Source organism: Thamnophis elegans, chromosome 1 (genome assembly GCF_009769535.1).
Source record: "Thamnophis elegans isolate rThaEle1 chromosome 1, rThaEle1.pri, whole genome shotgun sequence".
Taxonomy (NCBI): domain Eukaryota; kingdom Metazoa; phylum Chordata; class Lepidosauria; order Squamata; family Colubridae; genus Thamnophis; species Thamnophis elegans.
Genome location: NC_045541.1, coordinates 46,459,172 through 46,473,124, shown reverse-complemented (window position 1 = coordinate 46,473,124; position 13,953 = coordinate 46,459,172). Strand labels below are relative to the sequence as shown.

The following is a 13,953-nucleotide window of genomic DNA, read 5'->3' as shown; positions in this document are numbered from 1 at the left end:
TTATTCTGTTAACATATACATCAACAGGTTTCATTTGTTACAATTGAGGTTGTAATCACGTTTTCTTAAATCTGATATCAACTGGAACAAAAATAAAAGTTGGCTCTTTGGTGCCAAAGATCTACCTGGAAAAGCTCTGGGATAAATAAAAGCATTAAAATATTATAAGGGTATAACCAATTATTGCAAGAAAAAATATGTTAATCATACAATGAAATACATTTTCAATCTGATATAGCATTTTGCTTAAACTACTTCTATTTCATTTTTACGTAAAAACAAAGAAGCTAAAGAACAGAACTGCAAGTGAGTCCTTGCTTTTATAGCATGTACTGACTCTACTCCAAATTAAGAGATTACAGGGTCATAAAATTGGATGTTATCTTACTATTGTATTTATTTTCTCAATGGCAGAATCATTTTCAATTCGAGAAAGTGTGGATCTTTGCCATTCAGGCAACTCCTCCACTTCTTTAACTTAACTGAAATGTTATGCATGTTTCCCTTAAAAGAGATTGATTCTATCTTGTACAAGGTTGCTAACAATATCAAAACCTCAGATAATTGGAAGAGGTTAAGTAGCATTTATATATATAAATGATTGTTACTGAAGAAAAAAAAATCACTGCCTTGGAAACTTAAATTACTTTTCTTACATGTGAGGATTTCAGTCATATAAGACGCATATTCCCATTGAGTTAGATTTTATAAGTTTTGAACACAAAATAGGGTATCTATTCAGAGCCTACAAATCTAACTCAACGAAACTGTACTTGTGTTAGAATTAAATTATTTAAATTGATTTTGTTTTGTGAGATACTGCAACCTAAACAACATAGCATAGATATTTCAAAGTGATTTGCATATTACTACTAAGCCTTGTTTAGTGTTGGAATTGGAATATTCTCTGGAGTTGGACCAAACCCAAGGAAACCATCTGGTTTCTAGACATCTTCTTTGCCAGAGATAAAGGCTTCTGTGAAATTTAGATTTACTTTTCATGAAAGCTGGTTTATTGTTTATGAATAAAGATTAAAAACAAGGTCTGGTTATTAGGTATGGCTAGATCAAATTAACTGGCCCTTTTATGTTTGTGTGCATGCGCTTTTGAGTCAGTTTTGATGGTCAATACCTGGTTTAGTCCCTGCAGTTTTCTTGGCAATGTTTCTCAGAAATAATTTGCCATTAACTCCTTCCAAGGGCAGAAAGAGAGTGACTGGCCCAAGGTCACACAGCTGACTTTGTGGCTCCTGGTTTCTAGCCTGATGTCTTAACCACTATACCAAACTGGCTCTCAGTTGGCTTATAATCATGGTTTACTTCTTATTCACACATGATAACTATCATTTAAATCAAATCAAATAAAACAAAATTAATCTTACCTAAATTTCCTTCCAGCTAAATGCAAAGATGTGTGGGAGCCTGTACATTCAAAACATCAATTGTGGTTCTTAAGGTTTACCTGCCTCCCATTAAGCCGTTGTTTAATATTGCATGGAAGCTGGCTTTCTTTGAAAATTTAGCTTTATAGGAAATAGAAGCAATATTGTTTCTTGAATCATTTGTCCTTTCCCAGGCATATGAACTTAAGGGAGTTGCATTTTAAGAGGCTCAAAATCAGTTATTTCAGATTGGCCTTTTGGTTTACAGCCAAATGTTAGCATTTTCGTTGTTGTTACGTCTGTAGACTTATTTAAACAGACACTGTTTTTTTTACAGGATACCTTTCTTAGGGGAAAAAATTGTTAATTTTCCTTTTCAACAGGAAAAAAATCAGATCCAGCTAACACAGTTATTTGAAAAGGAAGAGAAACCCTCGAAAGATGAAGCTGAAAAGGAGAAGTCTGATAAATTACCCAGGAAAATGTTATCAAGAGGTTTGCTATACATTATTCTCTTCTTAAATTACATGATTTGGGCTGTAGGTTTAAAAAACCTGCAGGTTGCTAGTATTTACCATAATGCCTCTTCTTTCTATATTGGTAAGTTTATTCTCTGAAGAATCTCCCAGAGATGCCTAATTAGTGCTGAAAGTATATAATAATCCCCTTATCCTCCTGGCAAATAAAGAGTTGGTTTAGCTGAGCAGTTAGGCTATCTTAGACGCAGTTTTCTCTGGGAATTGCATGCTCAGAAGTAATTGGAGTGTGCTACAATTTAAAAAGGAAGACATATGAATTCCGAACATTGGCATATCATGTATATGAGATTTCTAATGTGAGACATGAGCTATTTTTGAAATGTGATCTTTTGGGAGATAGAAATGTCAACATTAATGAATTTCACACATTGGCTTAAGTGATTCTTTTCTTTCAGTAAGTAGATTAGCGTTCATATGTTTCCCTTCAAACTTCCTTCCAAGGTGGAGTGAGTAGCCTGCGACTCAGGGCAACGTACAGCTCATACTCGATCTTTGCAACCTTGGGAATATTGTTGAAAACCAAGAGACCTCTTTTCCACTACAATGAAATGCAAAACACATGAATATTGCAGAATAAACCTTACAATGGGCCTGGCATAATGGAAAAAAATAGACCCATTCTCCTTGCCTTTCCATTTGTTTACAGTCCTTCACCATCTGAAGGGTTATTGAGAGATCTGTGGGTTAGGGAAACAAAGTAAGGGAGATTTTCTCTCTCCCCTCACATTTTCTGTTAATAGAGAAGCAATCGACTATCCATGCCAGTGTGCCATTAAACTTTCAGACTTTGTCATCCTAGCTGCTATTCTGTAAACAGCAGTCTTAAAATATTAATGGCTTGGTTTTATTGAAAGAATTAATGCGTTCTCTTAACTGTGGATTTATTTTTATTTTAGATTCTAGTCAAGAATATACAGATTCAACTGGTATAGATCTACACGAGTTTTTAGTTAATACATTGAAAAACAACCCCAGGTAAACAAGTGGCCATGATATGATGTTCATGTTGAAATGGATGTATATATTACAGAATTTCTCATTCATTTTCCTTTGGTCTATTTGTAAATTTTGCTCTATTGTTGGATACTTTATTGAAAAACATTTAAAGCCATATTTTTCTGCACATTCTTTTTCAAACTGTAATGGAGCCCCTAATATTATTTTTATTCTATCTTTTGATGCATTCACAAAGCTCTCTTGGCTGTTCCTATATAGGAACACTGTTAAATGCAGGAACGTTTTCAGAATTTTTTTAAATTTAGGTCTAACTTTATGCAAGCATGAGCTACAGTAGCCATATTTAGAAATCACACCAAATGGTTTAGCACAACAAGAACAAACTCACGAGAGTAGATAGTGATTCTTTGCTTCTTGTGAGATTGTGAGGAAAGAATCTGGGATTCAATTTTACATTAACTGCAGCTTGCACCAGAAATTATGGTCAAAACTATGTTCTCGATTGTGGTAAATAGCTTTAAACAGAAGTGTATGATATTAGTTTGTTTTTTTCTAACCTCTTAGGTAAAATCAGTTGCCATGACTGCATTCAGGCAGCAATTGTGGTTGGCTGCAAACTTGCCTGGAGGCATGTTATTTTTTTCTTTTGAAGCAGTGCAGCTAGAAATCATTGCCTGCCTGTGGTTTGTTGATATGGTAACATGGTAGGTTGATGACTCATCCAAAGACAGCAGTATATGTCTTGCAAAAATAAGAAGCTAGAGGTGGAATTCAGAACAAACTACAGCTGTAGATTCAGTTTCTTGCTTGTCTAGGCAGAAACTACTATGTTGCATTCAGATTAGATAGCAACCACACAAAATAAACCACAGTACCTGGGGACAAACCACCATACACAACTGAACTTAAGCAATTCTCTGGTATTCTATCCATTTAAGAGCATGCAATTTATCAGGTAGTAAGTCTCAAATTACAGCAGCTTAATTCTTCTCAATAAGTAAACTTGAGTTCAGGAAAAGACGTTACCCACAACTTCCAAGATTTACTCCTAATCTGTCCTTTATCTTCTCCAAGAAGACCAATGGTGGGAGTTGTTCTCTAGTATTTCTAGATAGCATGAAATTCCTCGTTCCTGGCTAGTAAGATTCACAAGAATCCTTGCTTTCCTTTTGGAGGTGTTTTGACTGATTTTATACCTTTAAAAAAAAAACCTTGGTATATTCAGAAAACCTTTTTTTGCCTTTTTTTTTTCAAGTAAAGTTCTATTTTTTTCTGTTATTTGTTTCCATGTTTTTGTCGCCATGAAATTTAGAATGGGATTCTAGGCATTTTGAAGAGTTTACCGTATTTTTCAGAGTATAAGACGCTCCAAGGTTTTGAAGAGGCAAATTTTTTAAAAAAAGTTTTTGCACTCTGCAAACCTTCCCAAAATGGCCTTTTTTCGCTAAAATGGGCCCGTTTTTTTTTTTAAAGGCATAATAGCCTTTAGGGGGCTTGCTGAGTGCTCCTGGGGGATGGGCCCCCACCAAACAAGCAAAAAATGGGCCTGGTTTTTGTCAAAAAAATTGCATGCATAGCCTTTAGGAGGCTTATAGAGTACTCCTGAGGGCTGGGGGGTGGGGGCAAAATTGAGCAGTGGCCCGTTTTTCACTCATTTCTGCCTTTCTCAGCCCCCAGGAGCTCTCTGAAAGCCTTCTACGGGCTCTGCATGTCCATTTTGGTGAAGAGGGAGGTGTTTCGGGAGGCAAAAAATGCTGTATTCAGTGTATAAGACACAGCCAGATTTTCAGTCTCTTTTTTGAGGGAGAAAGGTGCGACTTATACTCTGAAAAATACAATATATGATACAGCTACCTATTGTATATGAGTCGTGGTGGTGCATTAGAATGCAATATTACATGTTCACTTTGCATTCTACTGCCAGGAATTTAATTCTCACCGGCTCAAGGTTGACCCAGCCTTCTGATCCTTCCGTGGTCAGTAAAATGAGGACCCAGATTGTTGGGAGCACTAAGCTGATTCTGTAAATCGGGCTGTAAAGCACTATGAAGTGGTATATAAGTCCTAAGTGCTATTGCTACCTTAGAGGAAGACTACTATGAATTTAACTCAGTAGTGGCCACCTTCCTGAAAGAGAAGAGATGAAAAAAAAGTTTTAGACAAAGCCCTATGGAATACCCAGCTTCTCAATCTTATCAACTTAGAGTTGCTGAAAGCAATCCCAGCATATCTGCCCCATGTAATAAATATGTGCATGTGATGCAGGTGCATCTATTTATGCATGTATAGTATGCACATCAGAACCCATATGCCAAAAAGTCTAGGGCCAAGACAAACACAGACACACATTAAATGATTTAATAATGGCTAATTAAAATTATTTCCCTGTAAAATAATTGCACAGCAACCAAACAGGACAGATACAGACTTCAACAGATAGTTGGGATTGCATAATAAGCAATTGAAACCTATTCTATTCTATTTTACAAAGTTGCACTCCATCTGCTTATAGCAAATTTTCTGTTTCTCACACACAACTATCCTTACCCATTCAGATTTTCATGCTTTGCGATCAGTGCAATTACCATTTGATTTGATTGATTGATTGATTGATTTGTATCCCACTTTTATTATTTTTACAAATAACTCAAGACGGGGAGCATATCCAATATACCTTCCTCCTCCTATTTTACACCTTTGCTCATTACTTACAGAGGGGAAAAAAACACATTTCTCCCCAAATACTTTTTGCCTATTTCCTTTGTGTTATAAAATGATGAACTTTTTTGTGGTTAAAATTTACCCTTTTCAGATCTTTTGCATAGACTTCTTATTCTACTGCCAGGGTTTAATTAACCTTTCATTAATCCAAACAGAAAATGAGTTATATTAATTTTTCCTTTGGATATATATCTCTCTCTCCCTCTCCTTCCCTCTCTCTCTAATATGTAGTATTTAAATATAAAATGGCAATCATGTAACATAGCAACAGTACTCATTGTTAGAAGAGTCAGTGAAATCTATCTGTATAAATTTTGTTTAATAAGTGTTCCTTTATACAAGATTAGAATTACAGTTGACAGATTTGAGTTAATTACTGGAGCCTTCTTTTATCCCCACAATATTCTGGTGAATTTAGAATATTTGTACGACTGGCCCAAAGTAGCAAAAATATTCAGAACTGAGCAGTCATTAAAGTCCTTGGTGGGTGGGTGGGGGATGTGGTAGTTTATTTGAACTCGCTCAAGACAAAACAACACAGATTATTCCTGCGAGCCACCTAAACTATCTGAAATCAAAGGATGTCTAAGTGCTGTCCAACCATTAAAAACATCCTAACTATATTGTTACACTTGGCATAATTATTTTATTATGGAGAATATACTTGTTTAATATGTTTACAGACTCTGAAAGTCTGCCCAACTTGACACTTTCCCTGCTAACGAATGTTATATTTTGCCTTCCAGGGACAGAATGATGCTGCTGAAATTAGAACAGGAAATCTTAGATTTCATTGGGAATAATGAGTAAGTGTCATTGGACGACAGGTAATTATAGGAGATGAGCTGAGGCTTATGTCAGCCTAAAACATACTTGCTTCTTTTCAGAATCCCACGAAAAAAATTTCCCCCAATGACCTCGTACCATAGAATGTTATTGCACAGAGTAGCTGCTTATTTTGGACTGGAGCACAACGTGGATCAGAGTGGGAAATCAGTGATCGTGAATAAAACTAGCAGTACCAGAATGTAAGTTGCTGTTCTTTTTTTTTTAATTATTCATTATTTAAAGAGTTGAATCGAATTTCATCAGCGATGGAAGTTTGAGCTTATGATCAAAGCAGGACAATTACAATATCTCTGCGTGAAAATTTATCCTTAATTCTGTAAGCATCACAACGATTACGGAGTTTTCTTCTGGATTTGGAGAAGGGGGGGGAAGCCTATCCATTATGTCTCTAAAAATATATCCTGTTTTCATTCTGTAAAAAAAATATGTTTCTGAATTACAGTAATTTCCTTCTAGAAAATGACACATATTTCTTTGAGGAAAAACTTCGGCAGATGAACTGGATGTCGCAGTAAAGTCATGAGTTTTGCCTCTGTCTCTTTTTTTAATTAGTTAAATTGGACTTTGCAGAAAAGCAGAATCTGGTAATTACTGACTAGTTGGAGTGATTCCATTTCAGTACTCCTTTAATTGTATTGTATTTCAATATCCATCCCATCCTTCCCCCGCTGCTTAGTTGGAGAAATGAACTAGGAGACCAAAAGTTCTATTTAAAATTTAATGTAACAAGATGCAACGGATAACTGCATCTATTTGTTATAACCCTCTGCATGAGGTGGTTTGGAAACAGCATTGTGGCAGCTGTTGATGAAGTTTTTGGAGAGCAAGCTATATTTAGAATACTTTTCAAGGCAAAGACAATCTCAGCTGGAATCTGGAAGGCCCAAGTATAATTAGCAGGCATTTCCTTGAACCAATAGACAATGTAAATTATTTAAAGGTTTTCAGTGTTCTTATTTTATATCTCAGGGGATTTAAAATAAGAAATTAGCTAGAAAACCTTGGCAATCTAAAACCCAACTTACCTTTTCCTCATAGGGAGATTCCCCGCTCCAGTGCCGGTCTGTGCTGTTAATGACATCATCAACCCAGTGCACACTGGGAGGACTCAGTGGAGTGGAGTGGTGATAGCAGGGCAGTAAATTCAGGGACCTTTAAGAAAAAAATGAGGTAAGACAGTCTAAAGGTTTTCCGAAGTGCCTGCTAATTACATTGTGTCATCCAATAATTCTTAGGTAGCGTTTGAGAATTATTTCATCCTTTTATAATGCAATTCGGGAATTAAAGAGAAACTCGATCCTGCTTTTTTGCAAATCTCCCAAGTAAGAAGTGTCTGAGGACATATAATTTTGTATGTTTTTATGGACCACAATCATAATTATTTTTAACACCTTAAAAAAAGGGTTTACAAAAGTTTCTTGGTATCCGGGAAGTTGGATGTTTAAAAGCTAAAAGTATCTCATGATCCCATTAAAAGTAGGAATCTACAACTGTAGACATGTACGGCTTTGTTCTGAAACCTTTCTTTCCCATAAAATATTCATTTCTTAGCTTCCGTGTCTTTCAATTATAGCCTAAAATTAAAGAATCCACGGTGGGGGGAGGGGGAATTAAATGTGATAATAAAAGTAAGACATTGAAAACAGAATTAGCCCAGATTATCACCTTTCGCTTCATTATGAAACATTCGTTTTCATGAAGATGAAAATACAAAGAAATCGTTTAGATCACAAGATTCAAGTATCAGTAAGACAAAAATCGCATCCTTTGAGAGGCTCCTCAAAAGATCAAATCCACCTTAGCAATTCCAATATCTTCAAAAAAAGCAGTATTGATCTAATGAAATCTCAGAAACAAGATTTAGAAATTTGTCTTAGAAATTTGTCTCTAAATTTGGGAAGTTTACAACAAAACGCTTGGAGTACTTCTAGGCTTTGCTGGTGAAGTACAACACAAACACTGGACAAGTTATAAATTGCATGATTAAATGGATAAATGGCAGCTATAATTTGCTATTGCAAGTCAGCATGATGTCCTGCTTTATGACTGCTTGGTTTGCAACAAAGTTGCCAGTCCCAGTTAACTGTTGTTAAGTGAGTTAAGTTAAATGAAAAGAACAACTGATACATAGCAAGGGGAAATTTAGTGGAAGAAAAATGCTACATTTATAGTGAATACCATGTTCAGAGAAACTAGCATAAGAGGTTTTTACTAATGAGGTATCCCTCCAAGGTCACTAATTAATAATTTTCTGTAAATAGTTGGAAATGTAACAATCAAGTTGGCTTATTCTTTGTGTTTACTGATATTATAAAATTTGGCAATTGACTTAAAATGAAAAATTCTAAAATTTGAATTCCGTTTCATTCTGTCATCTTTTTATTAAATATAATTAAACCTGATATTTCTTCAAAATATTTTGAAGTAACTTTATATATGCTAACTGCTGATAGGTTAACTCTGTGCTTTGCATCAGGATTCGTATATAATTCCTTCGGCAGAAAAATGACAAATCAAGTTTCTATTTATATTTAAAAAAGACATTTGGATCAAAATTTAATTTGATATAAAAACAATTTTTGGACTATAATTCAACTCACAGCCATTTACCATGTCCAAATTTTGATTTTGCTTAACACTTTAACATTAACTCAGGTGATTTGTTAATTGGAAATAGACAATATTTAACTGTAACTTACATTTACATTAACTTGATTTTAATATTGATCTGTATAAAATTACACAAGATATTTGCATATATAGAATTCAATTAATGTTTTGAGAATTTGCAACTGATTTACTTAAGCTTATGATGCTTATACATACCTTCTCTCTTCAGTTTATGACTCTTTTTTCATTTTTTTGCTTTTTTCTCCCTTATAAAATTACCAAAGTATAATAGTAAAAATAAAAAGAATGAAAAAATCCATTTGGCAAACATTTGAATTGCACATAGCTACAAAGCATTCCAGCTACTCTGAGGGTCAGAATAGGGCTTTGGTTTTATTCTAGTTAGATTATTATAACCATATTTTTGACTATTTTTTATATCCTACTTTTATATTTTGCCACTGAAGGTGGCATGGGATGCACAGTACCATTTTTATTATGGTAGGTTTTATTCTGTCATTATCCTCAAGATGAAGATTTCTCTCACTCTCTCTTGCAATAACCATAACCCAAATCTTAAATAAAATGTTCAAATATACATATAAGTAGTCCTTGTCTTATGATCAGTTGCTTAGCAACCATTTGAAGTTATGACTGATCCAAAAGCTACTTACGATCCACTTCTAAGGTCCATCCCTCCGCCACATGAACACATTTTGGACGCTCAGTACCTGGTCTGCATTTACAGCTGTTTGAAGCACCCCATAGTTATGTGATGATTTTGCCAGAAACTGGTGCTTACTTACAATAAAAACTGGCCCATAGCAAACATTTGGCTTGCTTAACAACTGCCACATTTGCTTATCAACCCACAGTGTTCATTTAACAACCTCAGCGTTTCACTTAATGAACATTGCAAAAATGAAATTGGGTTGGTCATGTGATGACCTTTTCTATGACTAGCACAACTTATAATCTTAATTGCCAAGCTCAATTATGGTCATAAATCGAGGACTATACCTGTGTGAATGAGGGATGTAGCAGCTCTACATCAGATTCTCCGCATAGATTTCCAATGTACAAACAAAATTAAAACCTACAAGATATTCTGATAACCTTTATAGCACGAAATGACCTGTTGTCCACATGTATCTTACCTCAAACTAAGGACCACAAAAAATTTCCTTCATATTTATAATTATTTATTTTATTTTAATCTTTTTCCCCAAAAGACCTGACCAGAAGTTTTGCGAACATATAAAAGATGAAAAAGGTGAAGATTTTCAAAAACGGTACATCCTTAAACGAGAGAATTCTAGTCTAGACAAAGATGATAATCAGGTAAATATGGAATATTTACAGTATCTTGACTGCATGCTTATATTGCGCAATGGAAATCGGCAATTAACAACTTATTTAATTTAGATGCGAATACGATTAAAAGATGACAGAAGAAGCAAATCTATAGAAGAGCGAGAAGAAGAGTACCAGAGAGCTAGAGAACGAATATTTGCACAAGATGTAGGTATTAAGGAATGTCCACAGTATCTTTGACTATGTGTAAGAACAATAAAGTTAAAGTGCGTAATTAAAGTGCTCAAAATATTTGGGAAAAAATGTGTCTGCATTCCCATTCATGATCGCATTAAGATAACGTTTATAAAGTAGTGGGTAGAGCAACAAATTGGTTCTCTAGGCTGGGGATGATGATGATGATGATATAGAGATATAGTAGCACTACCTCTTATTTCCTCCTATGAGGTGCTATTTAATTAAACCATTTCCCATTTTATGGAGAGATTGCTCATAACAATTATGTCTAGTCATGGATGTTGAAAAGTTTGGGCATCTGTTTATACAGGTGATAGTCATATACTTGTTTTAATCATTCATATTGTGGTAATTTGGCATCCTCTAAGAACAGTAGCCAAGGCTCACAGATGGTAGGTTGGCAGGTTTTAAATTAACTTTTTGAAACCTGGGCTGGAGAGTGCACCGCAAAATGCACAGACTTCTTTGCCCAGCTTCTTTTTCTCCTAGGTTGCAAATAAAAGATAGTGAAACAAAGAGTAATAAATCCTGCTGTGGTTTCCTCTGTTCCCCTTCTGTAACAGAGGACTGTGATGCCCATACCCACATTATGCTGACTAGCAGTTCCATTTTGTTTTTCTGCTTCCCATTTGTTGATTTAAAACCAAATGTGAATGATTACATTTGCCTGGCTGAAGGATTCAGTGAGCATTCTTTAAAAATTGCTTGCAACTGGTTACCCATTGTTGTTTCCATATAGATATTTAGACATTTATTGAAGTATGGATTGATGATAGAATCATTTAATGGTGGTGATTTTTATTCTGCACTGTTTCCTCCCTAGTCGCTGTGTTCCCAAGAGAATTATATTATTGACAAAAGGTAAGCATAATCAGTATCTGTTTTGGAAAAAAAACCATGTTTTTTTCTAAATGCAAATGAAAAGGTACTAAGTTGCAATTCTATTGAACACGCCAACAGAATTCAAGAGGATGAAGCCAACAGTACCCAGCAAAGACGACAGATATTTAGGTATTGAATAAATTAGTTTTTATATCCCAAAGCATTCTGCACGTGTTTCCTTTCCTTTCTTTCCTTGTTGCTTTGGCAAAGAGTCTTCCATCTTTAAAAACTAAAGTTTATGGATTACAGAATCAACAAGGATGCTTCAGGAAGGTCGGCAAACAGTCTCCAGAGCAGTACAGACAACGAGCTAAAGTACTCGGAACCCCGTCCATGGAGCAGCACAGATTCGGACAGCTCACTTCGCAGTTTGAAGCCCCCTGTGACCAAAGCCAGCAGCTTCAGTGGCATCTCTGTTCTCACAAGAGGCGATAGTACAGGAAGCAGCAAAAGCACTGGCAGGCTATCCAAAACAGGTACCACTGGAAAACCCAAGTCTAGGAATAGCTAGGTAGCCTGCAAAAAGCATCCCCCCGCCCACCCACCATTGTTACTGTTTTGGGAAGCTGCTTCTTTGGCCCAGGGTTATAATCTCTAAGTGTTAGATACACCTTTGATAGTATTTTGAATAGACCAGAAAGGGTTGTGGCTATTCCTGATCCTACCAATGTTTTGAATTGTTTATAAATAAAACATCTCTTAATGGGTTGCATGGCTTGTTGGAGGTTGTTGATCTTCTGCATTTGGACCACTGTTAACCCAGCCAGCTTCATAGGCTAATAGACCAGGACCAGAAGTTGAAACAGCTATAACCAGTAGATGGTAGTGGTGTAGGAAATGCAGTGTTTCTCTCATGCTTGCCATTTCAAGGAATTAAAATTTTGTTGCAGTTACTGAGCCTATAACATTGCAAGAGGTATGTGTCTGGTATATTTTAGGAAGTTGCTTTATTAATTAATATTGAGAGCTTCTCCTAAGTGAATAGCCTAAAATGATTTTGAGATAACCAGTGAAATCAGATTATTAAAATTCTGTAAAAGATTCCTTGATCTGAATAGCAATGGAGGATTACTTTCAGGAGAGGCATACAAGAACAGGTTCAACAGTATATTTTAGATTTGATTTATGTAGGTTTATAGCTCCATACCTGTGAGTTAGTTCAGTATGCCTTTCCTGTTGTAGCAACAGCGATAATCTTATATACCACTTTACAGTGCTTTACAGCCCTCTCTAAGCAGTTTACGGAGTCAGCATATTGACCCCAACAATCTGGGTCCTCATTTTACCCACCTCAGAAGGATGGAAGACTGAGTCAGTCTTGAGCCTGGTGAGATTTGAACTGCCCAATTGCAGTCAGCCGAAGTGGCCTGCAGTGCTGCATTCTAACCATTGCGCCACCTCAGCTCTTAGCCCCATATGTTTTGTGATTGATCAGAGATTACTTCAAAATACAATACCATTCTCTGCCTATTGACAATATGTCTGAAGCCTAAGTAGGCAGTATCAGAGTAGATAATCTATAGTCTAACTCAATAAAAGGAAATCTTTATTTTTGATGTCTATTTTTAGCCTGCGTCAGCTTCAACACAACTCCAAATCTCTCTTGAAACTTTATCAAGTTTGCTTTGCTAAGAAATTTTTTTGTTATTAGGCATGATTTTTAAGGGTTAATTTTGCTGGCAAAGGTATGCATGATGAGATTTTCAATCGTATTAATACAAGCAAATTAACACTTTTATGGATACCAAAGATGTCCTTGTGATGGTGATCCAGATGAGAGTTGGAACCTGACTTGTTCTGCTCATAAAATGACCTTCAGCCTCTTTTTCAGTCGTTTTCTTGTAAGGGTATAAATCAGGGGTGTCCAAAGTTGGTAACTTTAAGACTTGTGAACTTCAATTCCATAATTCCCCATGTTGACTGGGACCTTCTGAGAGTTGAAATCTACAATCTTAATGTGGCCAAATTTGGAGAATAAATGATCTGAAGTACATTTAAAAACATTAAATTATCAAGATTCAAGGTCACATTACTGATCTTTCACCCCAAAAATTTCAATTCCTGATTTCGTCAAACATGGTTCTTTAATAAGATTTTTAAGCTTTCCTTACTTTTTTTGGTCACCTGAACCTGGGAGAACCGAAACACGGCAATAAAATTCCACTTGGGACCTCACTTGACAGTGCAGACAGATTGCCAAATACTTTTTTATTTGGCTTGTCAGGTGGGCACTTGTAAGACTGCCTAACTTTTTCGGGCTCATACTTGGCCTTAATTACTGACAAGAAATTAAGAATGGCCTAATTGACCCTGAATTTGGACATGATGAGGTGTCATAAGCATTAAATCTGTGTCCTTTCTTTTTGACATGTACTGCTACAGTCAACTTCCAAAGTCTGTTTCAGGATATTTCAATCACCAGCCAAGTTGCACAACACAGTTTAAATAGGGAGAATATCTAT

At 35.7% G+C, this 13,953-nt stretch overlaps 1 protein-coding gene and 1 long non-coding RNA gene across 11 annotated transcripts in view; one reads left to right on the top strand and one right to left on the bottom strand.

Moving 5' to 3' along the window:
- The window catches only part of R3HDM1 (R3H domain containing 1), a 91,373-nt gene that overhangs the window by 47,422 nt on the left and 29,998 nt on the right, over positions 1–13,953 (top strand). For 7 of the 10 annotated variants that reach the window (XM_032215397.1, XM_032215354.1, XM_032215388.1 and 4 more), the window contains 9 exons: positions 1,766–1,877; positions 2,818–2,896; positions 6,346–6,405; positions 6,487–6,627; positions 10,291–10,399; positions 10,484–10,579; positions 11,433–11,470; positions 11,570–11,620; positions 11,741–11,967. In XM_032215397.1, coding sequence (XP_032071288.1) covers positions 1,766–1,877; positions 2,818–2,896; positions 6,346–6,405; positions 6,487–6,627; positions 10,291–10,399; positions 10,484–10,579; positions 11,433–11,470; positions 11,570–11,620; positions 11,741–11,967 — 913 coding nt within the window. Of the gene's footprint in view, positions 1–1,719; positions 1,878–2,817; positions 2,897–6,345; positions 6,406–6,486; positions 6,628–7,529; positions 7,619–10,290; positions 10,400–10,483; positions 10,580–11,432; positions 11,471–11,569; positions 11,621–11,740; positions 11,968–13,953 lie in introns of those variants that run through there. The other 3 variants (XM_032215369.1, XM_032215346.1, XM_032215407.1) reach the window with 3 other exon arrangements.
- Positions 4,888–10,284, bottom strand: LOC116507362. Its single transcript, XR_004255190.1, has 3 exons — positions 9,275–10,284; positions 7,474–7,600; positions 4,888–5,005 (listed from the first exon to the last, which is right to left on the bottom strand). It is a non-coding gene; the product is annotated as an uncharacterized LOC116507362 (long non-coding RNA).